The sequence below is a fragment of the Crocuta crocuta genome, unplaced genomic scaffold (genome assembly GCF_008692635.1).
Source record: "Crocuta crocuta isolate KB4526 unplaced genomic scaffold, BGI_CrCroc_1.0 scaffold10, whole genome shotgun sequence".
Classification (NCBI taxonomy): domain Eukaryota; kingdom Metazoa; phylum Chordata; class Mammalia; order Carnivora; family Hyaenidae; genus Crocuta; species Crocuta crocuta.
In genome coordinates this window covers 6,503,550-6,527,257 of record NW_027527551.1, presented here as the reverse complement: position 1 = coordinate 6,527,257, position 23,708 = coordinate 6,503,550, and the positions used below count along the sequence as shown (strand labels likewise).

Sequence of the window (23,708 nt, the reverse complement as noted above, 5' to 3'; positions counted from 1 at the left end):
ATTATCAAGAAAAAGAAAAAAAATCTTCCATTCCATTACAGAATGGAAGAACTTTTTTATTTATCAGATATTGTCAAGGAACTTGTATCCAGAATATATTTAAAAAAAAAAAACCCTCTTAAACTCAACAATAAGGCTAATCCATGTACAGCGGACAAAGAATCTGAATAGAAATTTCTCCAAAAAATATATACAAATGGCCAATAAATGTATCAAAAGATACATCATTAGCATTCAGAGAAATGCAAATCAAAATTACAATGAGATAGCAAGTCACACCCACCAGAATGATAATAATGAAAAAGTGGGATAATAACAACTGTTAGTATGGATGTAGAGAAGTTAGAATCTTCATATGTTGTTGGTAGAAATGTAAAATGGTGCAACCGCTTTGGAAAAATGTTTGGCAATACCTTGAAGCATTAAACATGGACTTACTATGAACTGAAATTCCAGTCCTAGGTAGATACAGATAAGAGGAATGAAAACATACATCCAAAAAAACACATGTACAAAAATGTGTACACAAATGTTCAGAGCAGCATTATTCATTACAGTCAGAAAGTGGAAAGAATCAAAGAATCTAAAAATCCATCACCTGATAAATATATCAACCACAGAAACAGAACGTATATTAATGCTTGCTGGGGCTGGAGTGGGAGTTGGGTGGGAAGGAGGATGGGGTGTGGGGAAATGACATTAACATACATGAAGTTTCTTCCTGGGAAGCTTAAAATGGTCTAAAGTCAGACTGTGGTGATGGTTGTAAAATTGCGTTTCAGTGGATGATTTTATGGTATATGAAACACATCTCAATAAAGCTATTAAAATGTATACTTACCAGTAAGAGTCTGATTCCTGTATCTAGGCTTCTGTTCCACCACACATCTGTACTGGAGATTAATAAGTGCACTGCTGAAACGATGACTGTCTCCAATAAAGCATTTTCTGTATTCTGCCACACCTGCAGTACACAGATTATCCATTTTACTAGGCAGAATTTGATAATTTAAGTGAACTGTTAGAATAAACAAAATCACAAACTTAGCAACAGGAAAATACTATTAAGTGCTTATTAGGATTACCATTCTAAAAGCTCTTGTAAACCCAATGGAGACAGACACAGAGTGGAGCCCTTGTAAGGAACTGTCCAATGAAAGAAATGCTATCAGAGCGAAAGGTGACACTAGGACAAACAAACAAAAAGAGACCTATTTAATTAAGGCAAAGTAACCTCTTCTACCACATTTTATTTTGGTTGATATCAGTTCTTCTATCAGCACAGTTAAGCAATTAACTTAAAAAACTAAGAAACAAGCCAAAACATAAAAGAATGGATGCCTGTATGCTATATATTACAAAAATATTCCCATAACTTCCCAGCTAAAACACAAAGTTAGCCGATTTTATCTTCTTACCTAGATTTAGCAAAATCCGTCTGATAACACCAATCTTCATAAGCCTTGCGTGCTTCTCTAAGAATAAAGTTACAGTCTGCACATCCTTTGGATAGAAAGGATTTTGGAAAATTCCAAAGATACAGACACTCTGAATTTCTCTAAGTAGCCACAGTATTATAAGCAATATCATCAAAATATAGCCAATAATAGCCTGAGGACTGTTTTTAGAAATCTGTGAGAAACCAGCAAAAAGATGCAGCAAACTAGTTTCTATGAGAGCCAAGACTAATAAAATAATATAGAAAAGGCATTCCTTCCAAGTAAACTGTTTTTCTGACCCAGTGGGTAAAGCCTTAGATTTGCTTCCAACTCTATGTCCAGTCACACTGTGTTTGAAGAAAAAACCCATGTCACTTAGGTTAAGACTCAGTAAGAACCCAAGTCCAGTCATGAAAAGAACCACACCAACAGTGCTGGGAATGAAATACGATGTTACTGCTGTTCCAGCAGAAATGATGAACATTATTAATAACCTGCAGAGAAAAAGAGAAAGATTTACTTAAAAAGAAAAATTATACTTTAAGAATAAGTTACACAGAACCTTAATATTTAAAATAATTACCGTAAGTGGGTTGACATAGATGAGCCTCCAAGGCCAAACTCTAAAGCCTGTTCCATTGCCCATAGGAAAAGTGCATCAGGTGGGGGCAGAGTCCCAAGTGCCCACAGAAAGGGTAAAAATATAAACAAGATGTGTAAAATCTGATTCATTTGTTCTAGAGCTGGTATATTTACCATAAACCTATGAGAAAAGAACACATTTAAATCATATAAAATATACAGAAGAGGAACTTCCCAGGAAAAATAAAACACACGCAACCCACTCCCCAAAACAAAGGAACATTTACAAAAAGATCCTAGTCCCAAACTGCAAAATATCAGCATTTGTAAATTGTGACTATTGTCCTTCTCCCATTCCAGCCACTACCCCTAGTCAATTGTGTACAAGATTAGCACTTAGAAAATATGTGGATTTGAATGTGGAAAGAAGAAATTAAAAGCAATTTACTGAATAATTGAATTTAGGGATTTGTAAAACTGAACTGACCTCAGAACAAAAATATTTCTCCCTTAACTGTCTAACCTAAATTGGATGAAATTCTACCAATGATTTTTGAGAGTTTAAAATTTTCTAATTTAAAATTGTAAGTAACTCTAGGAAAGCCAAAGCCTTACTGATGTTCATAACATTAGTAGCTAGCAAAGAAAGCTCTTCCCTTTATCCTATTCCTCCCATACTGTCTTACCCCCAGGTCCCAGAATTTCAAGTCAGTAGAATCAATATCAAAAGTTGGCAATATTAGGCTATGAATATGTCTCTATGGATTGGCCTGGGAATTTAACTAGCATTTATAGTATTGTTTTTATTTTATAGAGCATACAAACTTGCAAAATACAATTTCATAAATTAGAGATGGTTTCTATAAAGTAGAGAAATTGGTTCTTGGTACAGCATTTACCAGTTAAAAATTAGATGGTTTTAAATGATTTAATAAAAACTCAAAGCACAGAAGAATAAACAATATCAAAATATTACTATTTTTTTTTAAATAAGGCTGACCAAACACATTGTCTGGAAGCCAATAATGTCCTACTACTTACAGTGTTCCAAAGATAACTTATAAAAGAGAAAACTAAATATCAAAATTTACAGCATAATTGTACTTGAATACCTAGGCTGCTAGGAATCAAAGTCAAGGAGAAAAGCACCTTCTGTAGTAATTGTCCACTTAAGTATATATTAACAGCTCAGAAGCAAATGTATAGCAACTATGGATATAATAATGACAAAATGTGTTTGCTCCAAAGATATCAAGACTATGTCAGCTAATGCACTCTGTCTCATAATGTATGTCCTTCAAATTTTATAAGCAGAGAATTAATGAATACAAGGTTAACAATATGATGCTAAATTAGAGGACAATACTTTTTGTAGTATAGTTTTAAAATGTATTTCATTCCAGGAAGAAAATACTCAAGTGACAAAAAGGAAAATCAAACCACACATAATAAACCACAGGAAGGTCAAGGAAAACATGCAGATCTGTAGTTATTTTACTTGTTAAAGAAAACATTTCTCTTTCTAATATATTCAAGGAGAGTAAAATTTGTGTAAAAATAATATATACTCAGAAAATATTTTACCCAAATTTGATTTAACCTCCCTAAATCTTTTTGTTCTTAATAAGCAATGACATAGAAAATTTATTTAAATATAAGAATACCATACATAAAGATAAGTATTCGTATTTTGAGCAACAAAACATCATGATCACTTTCTTGTATGACTCAGGCCCAAATAATGTGATTATTGTGGTTAAGTCTTTCATATGGAAAATATGTTTAAATTTTATTTCTGATAATGTAACAAGAATTTTCTAGGGCAAAATGTCTAAGACCTCAAGAAAAAAAACTTTATTTAAATCTAACAGTTATAAAAATATTTCAGATTTCGTACATCATATCCACATGTCCAGAAAACAGATGTTTATAATGGCTAAGATGATGTAAATATGCGTCATACATTCAAACAATTCCTGAGAGTCTATGAATTATAATCATTGTAGATTTAATATTGGTCTTTGATAAAAATGTACAGAAAAAGTCATTTAAAATTAATACACAAGTGTACTGAGTAGAATAAAGAATGAGGAAAGAGAAAATATTATTATATTGTGAGGCTTGTCTCTTCAACTTTTACATTCTCTGAAATAAATTAAGAAACAATTTGATATATCTGACAACTGTTCAAATTTGAACAGTGCGTACATTTCATACATTTTTATCTGCAGTATCATACCTACGATATAAAGATCATCTTGATTCTTTATTAGTTTGTTAACCAGAAGCTAAAAATTTCTAATTCAAGTGGGAAGTAATTTTTCTGCACAAATATGTCATTTTTTTCCTATACAAATACATTTGGGCCTGCTTTTGTCTTTTCCTTTTAGTTGAAAAAAACTTCTTTGTAATAATCAAATTGTAAACACAAAGATTGTATATTAAATCCAACTACAATGTAGTAAAAAACATTTGTTCTTTCATTTAGAAATAAGAAATGCAGAAAGTCAAGGTAATCAAATTATAAATTAACTGAGATTTAAAAAAATTTAAAGAACCTAGAGCATCATTTTAAATGCAAAAATGTATTATAGCAGGTATATTATATCTGATTTCAGAAACAGCACAGTGAGACAATAACTCAAGGATTTATATTCTGAAAATAATCTTATAAACTTAAATCTTTAAAAAGGGGTCAAATGTATACATAGATCTTTAAACTTAATTTTATTGCTAACTTCAAAACCAAGTATTTAACTGTAATATATTTTATAGCTAATAAATGGTAATGATAATAACAAACAACTATAAATGAATTTTCCACAAACTAGTTTTCCCCTTACATATTTGATTAGGTGAAGAACAACAAGAATATTAGAGTATCCTCTGGTCCACAAATGTAGCACAATGAGAAGATACTAAGATTTAAGAAGTAGCAAATGGATACCTAAGAATAGGTCAGTTTCAGTATACAAAATAGCTAAATATTTTTAAATGTCTTATTTCAGACTTCCATAATAAATACTACAGACCAGGTGGCTTAAGTAACAGAAATTTATTTCTTATAGTTCTAATGGCAAGAAAATCAGTGCCATCGTGGTTGGGTTCTGGTGAGAACGCTCTTCCTGCCTTGCAGACAGCCAATTTCTCACTGCATCCTCACATGGTGGAAAGAGAGTGATAGAGCTCCCTGGTCTTTCCTCTTATAACGGCACCAATCCCATCAGAATAGGACTACCCTGATGACCTAATTACTTCCCAAAGACCCCATCTCCAAATACCATCACATTGGGAGTTAGGGCTTCAACATATGAATTTTAAGGAGGCACAAACATTCAGTCCTTAACATTCTAACCCAGTCTCCCAAATTCATGTTCTTCTTACATGCAAAATACATTCATTATATCTCAACAAACCCAAAAGTCTTAAAAAATTCCAGCATCAATTCTAACGGCTTAAGTCCAAAATTTTGTCTACCACCTAAAGCAGATACATGTGAGACTCAAGTACACTCCATCCTGAGGCAAAATTCCTCTCCAGCGGTGAACCTGTGAAATTAGACAAGTTATGTATTCCCAAAATAAAGCAGTGGGTCAGCCCCAGAATGGACATTCTTTTTTTTTTTTTTAATGTTTATTTTTGAGAGAGTGAGAGAGAGGCAGAGCACGAGCAGAGAAGGGGCAGAGTGAGAGGGAGACACAGAATCCGAAGCAGACTCTGAGCTGTCAGCATAGAGCCCAACACGGGTCTCGAACACACGAACTACAAGATCATGACCTGAACTGAAGTCAGACACTTAACTGACTGAGCCACCCAGGCGCCCCTAGAACATTCTTATTCTAGAAGGAAGAAACAGGAAAGAAGGAAGGGATGACAGGGTCTAAAGAAGCCCAAAACCTAGCAAGGGAAGATAAGATTCATTAGATCTTAAGGCTGAGGAAGAATCTTCTTGGTTCCATATTCTGCCCTCCAGGCCCATGGGGTTACCAAACAGCTCTGGGTGCAGGTCCCACCCCAAGGCTTCATACGGCAAGTGCTTCCAGGGCTTCCAGCTTCTAGTTTATTGAAACCAAGTAAAGAGCCCTGACAATCCATGAATCACTTTGGGGGTCATTTCTTCCTCATCTTAAAGATCTGTCAAATCTAAGAAGTCTAACAGCCTTAGTTCATTTCATCTGGTCTTTGACCCCCTTATTTCAAACTGGCAGTATTTTTGGTCATATAATCCATGAACTCTTTATTTATTGACAGTCCAGTCATACTCTTGGTGCTCCCTTCAGAACATGCTTTCTCATTTTTTTGCAATCTGGCTAGGCTGAAAAATTTCCAAATCTTCTAGTTTTGATTCTTTTTTGCTTAGCAATTCCTTCTTCAATTCATCTCTCCTTTCATACAAGCAGTCAGGAGGAATCAGGCTTTTCTTTTAGCCACTTGTTTAGAAATCTCCTTACCTCTCTCTCCAATTTTATCACTTTCAAGTTCTACTTTCCACAAAAATTAAAAAGTTCTGTGCCACTTTACTTTAGAACAAAAATCACCTTTCCTTCAGTTTCTAAAAACATGTTCTCATTTCTAAGACATCACCAGAAATGCCTTTAAGTCCACATTGGTAGCATGAACCTCAAAACTCTTCCAGCCTCTATCCATTATCCAATTTTAAAGCCACTTTCACATTTTTAGGTATCTGTTACAGGAGCAACCCACCTCTTGGTATCAAAATCTGTCTTAGCTTGGGCTGCCATAATGAAATGCCACAGACTGGGTGGCTTAACCAACAGAAATTATTCTGGAGGCTGGAAGTCCAAGCATGTGCCAGCATGGTCAGGTTCTGCTGAGAACTCTCTTCCTGGTTTGCAGACACCAGCCATCTCACTGTATCCTCATATAGTGGAGGGAGAGAGAGATCAAGCTCTTTGGTGTCTCTTCTTATAAGGGTGCTAATCCCATCAGACCAAGGCCCCACCCTCATTTTCCTATTCACCTCCCAAAGACCCCACCTCCAATCACAATCACACTGGGGGACAGGCTTTGATATATGAATTTGAAGACAGTCCATTAAATGCCTTTACATTTCTATCTGGACATAAACACGTGAGACAGAAAGCTGCAATCTACAGAAACAGAGAATGGAAAGTCAGATTTAGAAAAGGCGAGCAAAGGGAGTTAGTTATCCAACAATTTTGTAAACAGTTTCATAAACAGCTTTGTTTAGAAACTCTTATTATCTATTTTTCTTCTATAGCAAATCGATTTTTAAAAAGTCAATATCCCTCCTAGTTATTACAACAAAATTAGAAATAAGTTATTCATCTTAAATTCAATCTGTACATAGTATTTATGTGTATAAATTTTATATTCTTCATTAGACCCTCACAGGAAAATTCCATCACTTTTCACAGGTCTCAGCCAGGCTATCTTATAGAACATAGCTCTTTATTTAAAGTGAAATGCAGGGGCGCCTGGGTGGCTTAGTCGGTTAAGCGTCCGACTTTCGCTTAGGTCATGATCTCGCAGTTCGTGGGTTCGAGCCCCGCGTCAGGCTCTGTGCTGACTGCCAGCTCAGAACCTGGAGCCTGTTTCAGAGTCTGTGATCCCTCTCTCTCTGACCCTCCCCTGCTCACGCTGTCTCTCTCTCTCTCTCTCCTAGAAATAAATAAAACATTAAAAAAAATTAAAAAAAAAAAATAAAGTGAAATGCAGAACTGAAATTTTGCTGATTTCTCTTACCAAAGGGTTTCTTTTAATTCTTCAGTAAGGTTCAATTATTGCTTTAGTATGAATGTTTAACGGAGATTATTCCAAAGAGATGAATCATCAGAACAATTATCACCCAATAGTTTGGTCTGATGATTTTCAACTCATAGATTCAGTTTTTTAATACTAAGGAGAGCTCATACTATGTATTCTTAAAAACAAAGTAGGCGACAAAGTATTTGGTAGCTTATTACCTGTGTGCAAGATCTACAGAAACGAAGAAAAAAATATAAAGAGGTCTCATAAGAGGAATGATTTCATAAGTATCCTGGGTTTGGAAAGTCGCAGTCTCTGCAGCTGTATTTACAATTAATGAATATTCTCCTATACATAATGTCATCCATCCGAAGACAAACAGCAGAACAGTGCCTCCTGCACTGCCATACAGCAGGAATATTCTATTCGGGAGCAGATACCATGTTCCAAGACCACACACTAACCCAGCAAGAAAAGAGTGAAAAACCGTACTGGCTACATATTTCTTGCCAGGAATTAGAAATCTGATAGTCTCAGCACCAGCACAACTTGTAAATTCATGTTCATCTTCCTCTGCTAAGATATCTGTGGTTAGCATTCTTTCTACGGTCACTGATTTGTTCCTGGCATATAAACTTGTGGACTGGATGATAAATGCAGTGAAAAGCATTAGTCCACCTGAAAGTGCTGCTGTGTAATAGTCTTCCAAAATCCCTAATTGATACAAAAGTGTCCCTAATCCACCCCAAACCCACGGCATCAGGAAAAGGATAATTTGATTAACATATATGTAAGGAGGGGCACAATAGCCTAATTTGAATCGAAGGCCTCCAAGAACGGTCTGTGGAAAGCGCTTCAGAAAGAAGTCCTGTTTGTAATCATTCAGCAGAGGCACATCTGGACTCATTCTTCTCATTCAGGATTATTCTGAAAGTTACATCCTCTTCTGTAACACAGCAGTCTCTAAGAAAAAGAAAAAAGGCACTACTTGAAATGTCATACTTATAAGATGGGTGTGGGGGGGTACTCCTCAGTTCTATATTACCTCCTTAATTCCTTCAAGGGCAGGATTTACAACTTCACTTCTCTATTTCCTCTCCACTGCCTGACATAGATGCAGCACTAAACAAATAGTTGCAAAGCTGTTTTTTATTTGGAAAAAAAAAGTATATTCATTGTAATTTATCTAGAACTTATTATTTGGGATTAGATCTTAAATTAACGGAAATTAGATCTAATTAAATTAGATCTTAAAATTGACATTTTTAGATTTTGAAGGCAAAGAAATATTTAAAAAACCAGTGCTTTCAACTCAAATCTGCTAGTGCTTTAATCATTTTCCTAAGAGTTTTCAATGTTTGGTTTTCAACTTTTCCTCTATTATAAGGATCAGCAAAATTTTTCTCTAAGGGCAGAAGAGTAAATATTTTAGGCTTAGTGGACCGTATGATTTCTGTTACTATGACTCCATTCTGCTACATGACTCAATTCTACTGTTGTAGCAGAAAGCAGCCATAAATAATACATACCTAAATGGATATGAGTGGTTGTGCCCTATAAAGCATTATCTGATAAAGCCCGTACCTGTGGGCCAGATTCAGTCTGTGGGCCATAGTTGGCCAAACTCTGCTCTATGAAATGAACATATTCTCTTTAATTCCTTTGACTTGAAATGAAATGAGAAATGGAATATGGAAACAGAAATACTATTAGTCATATCATTTAGTAATTATAATAAACTTAGGATTTTCTAATAATTTAAAAAGTTAAATCCTGCTAAAATAGTAGCATTTCGGGGTGCCTGGGTAGCTTAGTCGGTTAAGCATTAGACTTCAGCTCAGGTCAAGATCTCACAGTTCTTGGGTTCAAGCCCCACACGGGGCTCTATGCTGACAGCTCAGAGCCTGAAGCCCGCTTTAGATTTTGTGTCTCCCCCTCTCTCTGCCCCTCCCCTGCTGGTGTGTTCTTTCTCTCTCTCTCAAAAATAAACATTTAATAAATAAATAAATAAGTAAACATAAAATAGTAACATTTCAATAAAATCCATTGGTAGTTCAACATGCAGTAGAAAGAACAATAAACTGGAAATTAAAAAACTCTAGATGTCAGAGCACATGCTAATTATTAGCTATGTTACTATAAGCAAACCACTTTCTGGTTCAATTTTTAGTTTCTCTTTATGCTGTCAGTTTCCAAAATCTACCAAAACTAGGAAAACATGAAATAATAATAGGACCTATATGTGTTTTACTCTAGATTATTTCCATTTAAAAGCCAGAAAAATCTCAGTATCAAACAATACGGATTCTCTACTCTTCAACTTTTCCTTTTCCTGGGATATACTCAGTAGCTTATTTTGAAAAACTATTGCCTGACACAAGATAGTTAGCAAAGTACTACCTCAGGGATATGTTGGGTTGGAAAAGAAAAATTTGTTTAAAGCCGTCTTCATAAAGAAAGAAACATAGACCAGTTAAATAGAATAGAGAGCCCAGAAATAAATCTTCACATACACGATCAAATATTTGACAAGGTAATAGGCAAAGGACGGTCTCTGCAATAAATGGTGTGAAGAAAACTGAGTATTGACATGCAAAAGAATGAAATTAGACCTTAAACACCATATACAAAAATTAAAAATGGATGTTAAGTGTAAAACCTAAAACAATAACACTTTCAGAAGAAAACATAGGACAAAAGCTTCCAACACTGGCTTTGGCAATGACTTCTTGGATATGACACCAAAGGTACAGGTTACAAAAGGAAAACAGACAAATTAGATTTCATGAAGATTTAAATATTGTGAACACCAAAGTCACTATCAACACAGTAAAAAGGCAACCACAGAATGGGAGAAAATATTTGCATATCATATATCTATCTGATTAGGGATTACTACACATAATATATAGAGAACTCCGAAACTCAACAACAAAAGAAACCAATTCAAAAATTGCCATAGGGCTTGAATAGACATTTCTTCAAAGAAGATATATAAATAGCAATAAACACATGAAAAGATTAACACCACTAATCATTAGAGAAACACAAATCAAAACTATTACAAGATACCACCCCACACCCACTAGGATGGCTACTATAAGGAAAACAGAAAACAGCCAAGTGTTGGTGTGGATGTCAAGAGTGGAACTCCTGTGCACTTGGTGGGAATATCAAATGGTTTAACTGCTATGGAAAACAGTACGTTGGTTCCTCAAAAAATTAAAAACTGGATTACCATATGATCTAGGAATTCAAATCCTGGACATATACACCAAAGAATTGAAAGCAGAGTCTCAAAGAGGTATTTGTAACTCATGTTCGTACCATTATTCACAATAACTAAAACATGGAAGTAACCCAAGTGTCCATCAAAGGATGAATAGATGAACAAAGTATTACTCAACCCTAAAAAGGAGAAAAATCCTGCAGTATGCTACAACACGGATGAACCTTAAGGACAGTATGCTAAGTAAAATAAGCCAATCATAATAAGACAAATACTGCAGAATTTCACTAAGGCAACATACTTAGAGTTGTCAAAATCATAGAAAGTAGAATGGTGGTTGCCATGGGCTGAGGAAGAGGATGTTTCCACTATGTGAATGGGTATAAAGTTTTACAAGATGAAAAGAGTCAGAGATGAATGATGGTGATGATTGCACAACAATGTGAAGGTATTTAATACCACTGAACCATACACTTAAACATGGTTAAGATAGTAAATACTATATGTATTTTACCACACACACACACACACACACACACACACACACACACACTTAAAGCCATCTTAAAATAGCTTNAAAATAAGCCAATCATAATAAGACAAATACTGCAGAATTTCACTAAGGCAACGTACTTAGAGTTGTCAAAATCATAGAAAGTAGAATGGTGGTTGCCATGGGCTGAGGAAGAGGATGTTTCCACTATGTGAATGGGTATAAAGTTTTACAAGATGAAAAGAGTCAGAGATGAATGATGGTGATGATTGCACAACAATGTGAAGGTATTTAATACCACTGAACCATACACTTAAACATGGTTAAGATAGTAAATACTATATGTATTTTACCACACACACACACACACACACACACACACACACACACACACACACGTTTAAAGCCATCTTAAAATAGCTTTTGTTTTTTTCTTCTTTCTTTCTTCTTCTGTTCTTTCTTCAGTTTAAAATAGTCTTTCAGAAAGTCAGTCCTACCCAATCAGTATGAGCCCTAGAGATGGTTTTCTGGTACCATGAAAGGTTTAGGGGTCATCATTAAGAATGACTACTTTAGAGCACCTCTTGCTATACTGTTAGGAAGGTTTTTACTATAAACACTGACCATATTTAATCTTCCAGCCACTGGACTTAGTTTTGCACAGAACAAGTCATAGCTTTTACTTACATGACAGCCATGCTAATACTCACAAAATAACATAACTACAGGGCCAAATGGAACTTTAGTCACTGATGGTTCAATCTCAAGGAATGAAAAAATTGCCTCCCTCCCCTCTGAACGAGCTTATGTCCTGTCCTGATATCAGGCTCAGTGTACTCTATTCTGGTATGATTGTTCTGTAGAAGCTTAAGGAGAAGTAAGGGCACATTCCTGTGAGCAGGTGTAAATACTCTGATTTCAATTATCTACAGAAGATGCCATCAGAAGGGAACTTGATGTCTGGCCTGGGCTTTTTCAAGGGACTGGAGGTACCTGAAATTCTCCCACGGAGTTAAGTAAAAGTTGGTCCCTCCTGCTCCACTGAGGCAAATCAGAAACAAGGTGAAATGGCTCTCTGGGCAAGAAAGGCAGAAACTGAAGATATCTTATAACCAGATTATCTAGCTTCATGTTACTATCCATATTCATTTACCTTTTAGTACTTCTGAATCTTTTGTAGAGTTTAGTTTAAATGTTCTGTCCCATTCAATGGAGTATTCTGTGATTATATTCCAAACAGTGAAATACTCTGAAGATCTGTTATTGATATGGAAACAGAAAGATGCCATATTTTGAAAAGTAAAATAAACACACTGATAATGCCATTTGCATTTTTTTTAAAAAAGAGTACATATACCTCTCTATATACATGATTATATATGGTTTGTATAGGTGTAAAAAGTTCCAGACAGCATACATACTACAGTGTGACCATGTGTCTGTGTATTTTACATAGAATGTTTTGACACCTCTTCAAATTGTCAAATGACCTCTAGAACACTTGGCTCCTTGTCCTGCAAACACATCCCGCCATTTTCCTTCTGGGTGTCTCTGCTCATGTTCTCTCCATCCTAGGATGTCCTTTCTTCCCTAAATAGTAATTTTGGTCAGCTTTTGAGATTCAGTCTAATCCTTTCTGAAAATTCCCCAGAATGCTTAGGTCGAACTGTGCCTCTCTTCTTTCTGTATAACAAACACTGTCTGTCCATACTTCTCATCCTGTAACATGTAACAACATAGAGCATTGCTTGTATTGTTCACCTCTTTACCTGTTATATTTTCATTTGTANTCTGAGCTGGCAGTCAGCACAGAGCCCGATGCAGGGCTCGAACCCACGAACCGCGAGATCATGACCTAAGCGAAAGTCGGACCCTTAACCGACTAAGCCACCCAGGCGCCCCAGGCTGGGGCCAAATCTTGAGACACTTCGATTCTCCATAATATTCAGTAAAATACCTTGGCATGGAGAGGCATGTAATACATTAATGGTATAGCTTAAATAAGATTAAAATTAAAAGAAAACACTAAATACTGCTCTTTAAAAGGGAAGTTAGGAATATTCACTGTTTCTGAAAACCTTCTTCCTACATATCCTGCCCCACTCATAACAGTAAACTTGTAAACTCTTTATTCCCAGTTTTTAAGTGTTTAGAAAATTTTAGTTTTTTAATATGGAATAAAGAATGGCACTTATTGATAGTATTATTGGCTCAGAGAAGATTTTGCCTAGAGCAGTATGTCCCAAAGCAATATAGGAAAAGGGTGAGGCTGAGGAGGAACTATGGCTGCTGGGTTTCTGGGACGGAGAAGGAAATGGCTGTAGGATTTTAATGTGACCGAAATTCAATTTTAATTTGCTCCCTATACTAGGCTACATTTTAACTTCCCTCTTTGTCAAGAAGAAGGAACTAGCTCATACTGGAGTGAAAAGCAAAGATAAAACAGCAGGTACAAAAGTCAAAATGAGGCAGGAGCAATCACAAAAGAAGTGAAAGCACATCAAGAAGTATGAAGACAATGTTCAGATTTGAATTATTTTCAAGTGATATTAAAAGAAAGGCTGGAGGATACAGAATTATTTGCCCTACACAATGTTTCTTAAAAGGGGGCCCATGGTCAAAGAAGTTTGATAAATAACACACTAGATGTCACCTTGAAGAGTCACAGTAGATATCAGCGAACTAAAGACATTGAGACATCTTTGAAGTTAAAAAACAAAAAACACCACTGCAAACCTGCTAAAATGTATCACTTGAATTTTTCAAACTTTGGGAACCTAACTTTCCTACCATATCTAGTAACAGGTCATGTGTGTAGTGTTCTACATAAACTACTTTGAGAAATACTGGCCTGGGCTTCAATTACGATCTTAAAGATGTAGCTAAGCCAAGGAGAATTAAAAAATATACCAATCAAGGGGCACCCAAGTGGCTCAGTCAGTTAAGTGTCTGACCCTTGATCTCGGCTCAGGTAGTGACTGTGCAGGTTTATGGGTTCGAGACCTGAGATGGGCTCTGCGCCTGGGGTAGCACGGAGCTTACTTGCTTGGGATTCTGCCTCTCTCTCTTTCTCACTCTCTCAAAAGAAATAAACAAACTTAGAAAAGATATACCAATTGAGGAATGTCATGAATAAAGCTACATAAGAAAAAAGATTATGAGGAAAATTTGACAAGTAGCAAGTATATCAGATTGGTGGAAAGCTTACTTCTAGTATGGGTATTTTTTTCTAATATCTTAAGGATAAAAGAGGATTGTACAGGGGTGTCTGGGTGGCTTAGGCGGTGAGTGTCCAACTTGGCCTCAGGTCATGATCTCACAGTTCACGAGTTTGAGCCCCATATCAGGCTCACTGCAGTAAGTGCAGAGCCTGCTTCGGATCCTCTTAAGATTCTCTCTCCTCTCTCTGCTCCTCCCCTGCTCATACTCTCTCTCTCTCTCAAAAATAAATAAACCACTAAATATATATAAATATGTATATGTATAAATATGTATATTTATATATATACACACACACACAGAGAACTGTATGACAGAAATTAGAAATTCATTAAAGCAAAAATTATGATAAACTGATACTGTGAGATATTTAATTACAGATCCTGGAAATTTTAAAAAATATTTTCTTTATAGGGAGCAACACTTAACATTTATACAAAGAAATCTCCTATTTTTAGAAAGAGAGAGAATGTGTACATGAGGAAGTGGGTGAGGGGCAGAGAGAGAGAGGAAGAGAGAGAATCTTAAAGCAGGCTCCACGCGATGCAAGGATCCCTATATGGGCTTGATCCCATGACCCTGGGATCATGACCTGAGCTGAAATCAAGAGTGGGCACTCAACTGACTAAGCCACCGAGCACCCCCAGAGAGATCTTCTAAATCTTAATCTGGGTTACTAAAATGGAAAATAAATTCAGAATTAAAACTTACTTCTGGAATGAGAATTTAGCATACAGTCTCAGAGATGATTCCTAAACAGACTGATGCATTTGTATGGCTGCAGCCTCCAGCATGTTAAAATGAAAAATGGCTGAAGGACTGGGGGTTGGGGAATGCTTTGAAAATAAAGGTTAAGGGATAAAGACGGTATCACAACATTGATTTTGGCCTTATGTTTTTTGCATATGCAACTCTGAAAGTGGGCCAACAATATAGCCATAGAAATACTGCTTTATTTGGAATTTGAGCATTATACAGAAGGGTGAGAAACAGATCAATCTGGCAATGTACCAGTAGCGAATTCTTATTTTTCAACTTTAATGCAGGAATCAGGCAAGATAACAACCTGAAAAATCCCAAAAAGGAAATAATAATAATAATAATAAAATAAGAAAAAGTGGCAGTTTGGGGGGATTATAATAAATTTATAGTTTTCTTAGCCAGTTGTATGATTTTTGTTTAGTAAAGGTTAATTGTTTTTAATCTATCATATTTTGACTGGTTAATTTCATTCATTGAATCCACACTTTTTTTTTCTGTTCTATTGGATTCGGGTTTTTTTTTTATGGTAAGAACATTTAACATGAGATCCACCTTCTTGACAAACTTTTAAGTGTATAATACAGTATTGTAAAGTAACAACACAATGGTGTATAGTAGATCTCTAGAATTTATTCATCTTGTACAACTAAAACTTTATATAGCAAGTCTTCCTCCCCCAAGTCCCTGGCAACCTTCATTCTACTCTGTTTCTAGGAGTCTGACAATTAGAGATACCTCATATAAGTAGAATCATGCAGTATTTGTCCTTCTCTGGCTAACTTATTTCACTTACCATAGTATCTTCAAGGCTTACCCATGTGATCACATGTGACAGGATTTCCTTCCCTTTAGGACTAAATAATATTCCGTTGTGTATATATACCGCATTTTCTTTATCCATTCATCTGGTGATAGACAACAGGTTACTTCTGCTTTTTGGCTATGGTAAACAATGCTGCAATGGGCATGGGAGGGCAAATATCCCTTTGAGATTCTGATTTCAGTATTTTCAGATATATACCCGTAAGTGGGATTGCTGGATCATATGGTAGCTCTATTTATAATTTTTTGAGGTTCCTCCACTCTGTTCTCCATAGTAGATGTACCATTTTGCATCCTACCAACAGTGTACAAGGGTTCCAATTTTTCCACGTCCTTGCCAACACTTGTAATTTTTCTTTTTATTTTATAACAGGTATGAGACGACACTGAATCTACACACATATATTGAGCACTTCTGCACTGTGCATCAACTGTATTTTTGTTATATTTCAGGAAACTTACTATCTCCTAATATATTTGTCAAATTTCATTAAATCTTTGCTCTCATATGTTTAATTTCAAAGAATACATTTAATTCCTGGGTGTTCCTTTTTATAGAATCCTATTATTTCATTAATATGATCTACCTTTCTGAGAATATTCACTATACATATGTGTGTATATGTAGATAAAAGTCATTTAATTCCTTTGTAAATTGCCTCTTTGTGTCCTCTGCCTCTTTTTCTTTTTAAGTGTTCACTTTTTGGGGTGCCTGGGTGGCTCAGTTAGTTAAGCATCTGACTTCAGCTCAAGTCATGATCTCATGGTTCCTGGGTTTGAGCCCAACATCAGGCTCTGCATTGACAGAATGGAGCCTGCTTAGGATTTTCTCTCTTCCTCTCTCTCTGCCCCTTTCCAGCTCATGCACACACATAATCTCTCTCAAAAATAAATAAACATTTTTTTAAAAAGAGCCTTAAAATGAAAAAACAAGTACAAAAAGTCTCTCTGATCAACAAATGGCATTTATTCAAATTCAAGATTTGGAAAGGGTCTTTGAATCTAAGAGTTTTCTGTAAATTCACAGGAATTGATTTGTAGAGATAACTATGAATGGTTGGAAAAGGTAACTAGATAGATCAAAGGATCTATTTATTACAGATACTGGCAAAGCTTCACAGGTAGAATAATGAGTTGTCGGTTCTATGATTCACCCTTCCCAAAAGTATAACACAAGCATATGAACTGTTAGCACTCCATTACTCTTGGAAAACTAAAATGGGAGAAAATAGCCAAAGGTCATATCAGCGCATCACAAATATGCCAGGCCAGCTGATGTTTCGGCTTCTATCTCAATCTACCTTTCCCACACTGCACACAATTTACCAATTATAAACGCAAAGCGATTAACCAGTTTTTCTTTCAAAATCAAGTATCAGGTGAGTGAAGTCTACCAATCACATGGATTACCAGAAATAATTCAACTTACTTTACAGAAAAGAAAACTCTCGAGAACCAGTGATAATAACTGACTTAATCTACACACAATGTCAGTTGGTGGCTGTTTTTCAATCATACTAAGCCATTACCAAATGAAAGGCAATCTTATTTTTGAGGTGAGAGAAACGGAAGGATAATTTGGGAGAAAGAGTTTTTAGGGAACAGTGGGCCTGAAAAGAATCTCCAAAATGTCAAAATAGGAAACTTCTGTTAGCTAAGCCAGCATGAGGATAGTGGCATGTAGGATTCCTTGATAAGAGATAAACACAAGTGGCAAAGTGTATAGAAGAAAAGATTCGCATCATCAAGAAAATGAAAACAATCCACAGAATAGGAAAAAATGTTTGCAAATCACATAGAAGAGACTTACATATAGAATATATAAAGAACCCTTACAACTCAACAGTGACAAAAACAAGTAAGTCAGTTTAAAGGATTATAACAGATATTTCCCCAAAGATAATATACAAATAGCTAACAAGTACACAAGACAAGGTTCCACATAATTACTCATTCATTAAAGAAATGAAAAGCAAAAACCACAATGAGGTATCACTTCAAATCCACCTGACCGGTTATCAAAAAGACAGAAAATAACAAGTAGTGGTGAGGTGGTGGAGGAAAGAGAATCCACATGTAGTTTTGTTAAATGGTGCAGCTGTTTTGAAAAACAGTCCGGCAATTCCTAAAAAGGCGAAACACAGAGTTACCATATGACCTAGCAATTCCATTCCTAGGTATTTATCTAAAAGAAATGAAAGCATAAGTCTACACAAAAATTTGTTCATGAACATTCATAGCAGAAATACTAATTTTCCAAAAGTGGAAACAACCTTAATGTCCATTAGCAGATTAAATAAATGTGGTATATCCATACAATGGAATATTTTTAGGATATAAACAAGAATGAAGTACTGATACATGCTACAACATGGACGGACCTTGAAAACATAATGCTAAATGGAAGAAGACAATCACAAAAGGCCACATATTGTATGCTTCCATTTATATGAAATGTCCAGAGGATGAAAATCTACAAAGACAGAAAATAGGTTAAAAGTTTGCCTAGGGCTGGTGGGGACAGTGACAAGTGGGATAGGGAATAATTCCTAAAGAGTATAGGGCTTTTTTTTTTTTAAGTAGGCTTCATGCCCAGTAGGGAGCCCAATGTGAGGCTTGAACCCATGACCCTAAGATAACAACTGAGGTGAGAATTAAGAGTCAAATGCTCAATCGACTGAGCCATCCAGGTGCCCCTCCCCCTTTTTTTACTTTTTACTTTTTGTTCTGTTTTTAAGGCCTTTTTTAGGGGTGATGAAAATGTTCTAAAATTACAGTAATACTTGCATAATTCAGTCAATATACTAAAAACCATTTAATTGTACACTTTTTAAAATCTTTAATTTTTTTAACTTTTTAAAAAAAGTTTAAATTCCAGTTAGTGACCATACACACAGCGTTAATATTAGTTTTTACAAAAGAAAATGAAACAGAAAAGTTCCCTGACCAGGTTTTATCTACTAATAACTGGTAGGAAATTTAGGAGTAGCTGAGAGGTGCCCCAGTTAAATTACTAAAATGGCAATGTCTCCTCATGGAGTCTAGCTCTGGATGCTATGATAAAAGTTTGGAGATTTGGCATGGGCGGCGGTGGACACCAAATAATATAAACGGTGGTCTCGCCCTAATTATAAGAATGATCTGGGGCACCTGGGTGGCTCAGTCATTTAGCCTCCGAATCTTGGTTTTGGCTCAGGTCATGATCTCAAGGTTTTAGGACTTCGAGCCCACTATAAACTAGCAGCCAGGAGCCTGTGTGGGATTCTCTCTCTGCCCCTCCCCCACTCACACTGTCTCGTTCTCTCTCAAAATAACTAAACTTAAAAAAAATGGTTTAACAAAACAAACAAAAAGAATGTACCTAATATCATATAGCTGAATACAAGACAAACGATTGGTAAAGAGCAGATAATCAATTCACAGGTCTGATAGATAACCTCTGTTGTAGATTTCATTGAAGTAAACACTAGTTCTTGACAGAGTTTTAAAAAGAGGCAGATCAGGGGGAAAAGAGTTATTCATGTTCAGGGTGCCATAAGATGCCCAAGCTGGGGCAAAAGTGGTTTAGCTGCAGATAAGGAAAGAGTACAGGACTACCTTAAGGACGCAGTTTGTAAACTGTATTGGTGTAACAAGGACATCACTACATCAAGACCCAAAGGACCATTTTCCATCTGACAAGCGTCTCTCAGAAACAGAACGCTATGGGGGCACCTGGGTGGCGCAGTAGGTTAAGCCTCTGCATCTTGATCTCAGCTCAGGTCATGATCTCACAGCTCGTGGAGTCAAGTCCCACAAGCGGCTCTGTGCTGATGGCCTGGACCCTACTTGGGATTCTTTCTCTCTCTCTCTCTCTTCTCTGTCTCTGTCTGCCCCTCTCCCGCTCGTGCGCTCTCTCAAAATAAATAAACTTAAAAATTAAAAAAAAAACGCTGTTAACAAGGTAAAGCAGTCTTCTGAAAAAAACTTAAAAGTCACAATGGATTGATTCCTCTAGCCACTGAGTTCACCTTCCGTCTAAAAAGTGCAATAAGCGCATGTGAAGGTTTCATAACGAAGAACAAGAAATGTGCGGCAACTGAAACTGCAACAACAACGTGACTCTGCACAGTCCTGGAAATTAAGGCGACCAAGAAGCCCCCAGGTGGGTGTCGGGGATCGAACGTACCTCGAGTCACCCGAGGGCAGAGGCGGTGGGAAGGAATCCCGGGGACCGCATTTTTGCAGGTAAACCCGGGTTGGGCGATCCCGCCCGGAGGCTGCCTGCGACCCGAACGCGAAAGCAGAGAAGCTGTAGCGGCCAGGCAACTAGCTCCCCGAGGTCGCACCCGAGCCAGCTCCGCGTTTCCATGGCTAACGTCAACTCCAGCGGGTGCCACCGCCACCGTCGCGGAACCGAGATCGCGCTCGGGGGCGGTTCGGGCGCCCGGCTCGCCCCGCCCCGCCCCCGAATCGTGCTCGCTTCGGGGCGCTTACTTCACCGCCGGCCGAGCGAGGCGGAGCTGGGGAAGAAGGGCGCTTTGTTCACTCCGGGCCTGCGTCCACGCTCCCCTCACCGGGGATCGTGGGAGACGCCTGGGCTCTGGCAGCGCCTTGCGCCCACAGGTTTCCACTAAAGCGCAGGGGGTCTTCGGACCAGCCCTGAACTTTCACCCTGACTGCGCCCCTACGCAAAGCGCCGTTTCCCTGGTGACGTGACGTGCCCGAGGGAGGGAGTAGTGCTTTCTGGCCGATTGACGTGCGGCAGCCATTTCGCGAGCGCTGGCTTATCCGAGGTCTGGTCGGCGTCTCGGAAGTGTAGGGTGACTAACCCTTCGGGGTCTCGCCATTTGCATTAACCGCATCCGCACTTTGGCCGTCACCACCCGGCACACCGACGGTAATAAATGCTTTTAGTGACACTTCATACGTCCTCTCCAGCGTGAAAGATTTGGAACTGAATATACGCCCTAGCTAGTGCCCTTTATTGCATACTTTTTCTCTCTGAGTGGATATGTGGCTGCCTTTTTAAACGCAAGGAACCAAAATGCCCATCGTTGAATCATGCTACTAGGAAGATAGCTGTTAATAAAATAAGACAAAGCCCCCTATCCTAATTGCGGGGGAGTGGGGGAGCGGAAAGCCCTGCCTGGCCCACTGATACTACTTAGTGGTAGTTTAAGATCCGGGAATCTTTGGCAGGGAGCCGCAAAATCCGAGTTTTGCTACTTTAAAGTTAAATGCCCTGCGCCCACGGCCTCCATTTTCAGTGAAGTTTGATTTCTCACTCCTGGATTGCCGGTTGGAAGTCTACAAGGCGGCCTCTTAGAGCCTTAAATTGGAAATCGGTCTCAAATGATTTAGAGGCTCTTTAAGGGAACCCTGAAGCCAATTGTCAGTATTAAGGTACTTCTGTTTCCTGCGTGATTGACACTAGCAATTCTGTATACTCGGAATTCCTGAGTGCTCAAGGACTGGCTTGTTTGGATCTCTTTACCTCAAAACTATAAATGCGGCTTTTTTTGTTTGTTTGTTTGTTTTCTGGCTTCACTGGAAGTGATGGCTTGGTTCTCAAGCATCTAGGTTTTCAGGCCGTAAGGAGATTTGTGTGTGTGTTAATATTAAAAGTAAACCAAGGCTTACTCTATTCAGAGGGAAAGTGTAGTTTATTGTAGCTTATTGTGGGAAGAAAACCGTGTGCAGTTTGAATTAACGTACACATACCTGACACAGCAGGTAGAACCTTTCATAGTTCAGTGTGAGGGGGAGACACACTCTTGGTTCACCCTTACTGTTCCCCTCACTTTGAGGGAAAACAGCCTTCCTCGTCATGGGTCCGGGTACCACGTTAAGCATCTCTGAGGCATCTGCAATTGTTAGAAGTCAGTATAGTGTGATTCACAGTACAGGCTCTGGAGGTATGAAGTCCCAGATTGTTGGAATCTTGACATCACAACTCACTACTTGTGTGATCTAGGGGTTACCTAATCTTCCTGGTGCTCAGTTTCCAAATCGTGTAAAATAAGAGAGATGAAATTTTTATCTCACAGGGAGTTGTAGAGATTGGATTAAATAACCAAATCGCTCAGTTAGGCACATCTTAAGTGCTTAGTGAGAATATGCTATTGTCTTTATGTGGAGAGGCTCTTATTTTTGTCACCTTAAATTACATATAATTCAAGGAGAATATTTTGTTGTGATACCTATGGTAGATATTTGGTTGTTAAATTTTTTCTTTTTTCCAATGTGTTGGTTAGTTTGCACTTAGAATAAAATTGGTAAAGCTTATGGTACAAGGCCTTTGGTTGCTAGTGTATACAAAGTATTCGTTCAGCATTTACTGAAGTAGTGGATGTTGTTTGCCAGGAACCACACCTGTTGCTGCAGATACAGAGTCGAATAACACATGATTTCTACCCTTAAGGAATTACCAAAATGTAATGAGAGACTAACAAGAACATCAGTAATACCAGAGTGTGTGATAAACAGATGAGCCTGGAGCCATAAAATAAGTACAAGTTAGGTGAATAAAGATCTGGGAAAGGAGGTATCTTGTAGGGAGCACCAATCATTCAATTAACAAATATTTAGAGCAGAAGGCAGGTACCTATGGACCCTATTTAATCTTAACCTTATGACATAGCTTAATATTCTCATTTCAAACATAAAGAATCTCTGCTGCAGAAAAGTAAAATAAGTGATTTTTTAAATAAATGAGATTTAGAATTGAGCATTTATCTGAATGTCTTCATGATCCGTTTTTTTGTTGTTTAAACAAAAAATCCAGTTTGTTTTTGGTTTCTGTTTTTGTTTGGGTGTTTTTGTTTTTGTTTTTGTTTTTTTGTTAACGCTGATGATTGACATACAAGGAAATATTACCACAAATCTGGAGCTGCTTCTTCAGCCAGAGAAAATATTTACCCAGTCATTATCGCAGCATAACCTGTTTTTGTGTAATGGTAATGCCCATTTTTAAGTTACTCCTCTTACCATAAAGTAAAACCAACAAAACTAAAATTATAAAAGCCTCACTCTGCCCCGTTGCTCACAGACCATTGACCAGAGGACTCTGAAAATAATGCAGAGCTGCAGCAAAAAGGATAAGATGATTTAAAGCGGAGCTGTGGTGCAGAGAATTTGAAAGCGAGGCTTCCAGGGCAAGGCAATAGTAACAGCTAAGATCTGGTAAAGGATTGGATCAGGGTGGGGATGGGTGGAGGAGTAAGGAGACCAAAACAAAAAGATGAGCCTAACCTTCAAGCTGAGTGACCACAAAGTTTGAGGAACCCTAAAGTAAACATAGGAAGAATAAGTTTGGAAAGAAAGATAGTCCGCTTTGAGGCATTATGTATTTAAGGACCAGTTTGCAAATACAGGATTGTACCTTGGGAGACAGGTCAAGGCATAGAGATTTAGGAGTAGTCTACATTTAGAAAAAGAAAGTTATTTGAGG

General features: G+C 37.3%; 1 protein-coding gene across 2 annotated transcripts in view; it reads right to left on the bottom strand.

The window, feature by feature from the left end:
* Positions 1-20,907, bottom strand: part of PCNX4 (pecanex 4) — a 37,409-nt gene extending 16,502 nt beyond the window's left edge. Inside the window, exons 1-6 of one of the 2 annotated variants that reach the window (XM_077768904.1) lie at positions 20,445-20,907; positions 7,970-8,714; positions 2,023-2,202; positions 1,419-1,933; positions 1,086-1,186; positions 842-964 (exon numbers count right to left, since the gene is read on the bottom strand). In XM_077768904.1, the coding sequence (XP_077625030.1) occupies positions 842-964; positions 1,086-1,186; positions 1,419-1,933; positions 2,023-2,202; positions 7,970-8,667 (1,617 nt within the window). In that variant the 5' untranslated portion in view covers positions 8,668-8,714; positions 20,445-20,907. Of the gene's footprint in view, positions 1-841; positions 965-1,085; positions 1,187-1,418; positions 1,934-2,022; positions 2,203-7,969; positions 8,715-12,626; positions 12,714-20,444 lie in introns of those variants that run through there. The other variant, XM_077768912.1, reaches the window with a different exon arrangement.
* Between the last annotated feature and the right edge of the window lie 2,801 nt (positions 20,908-23,708).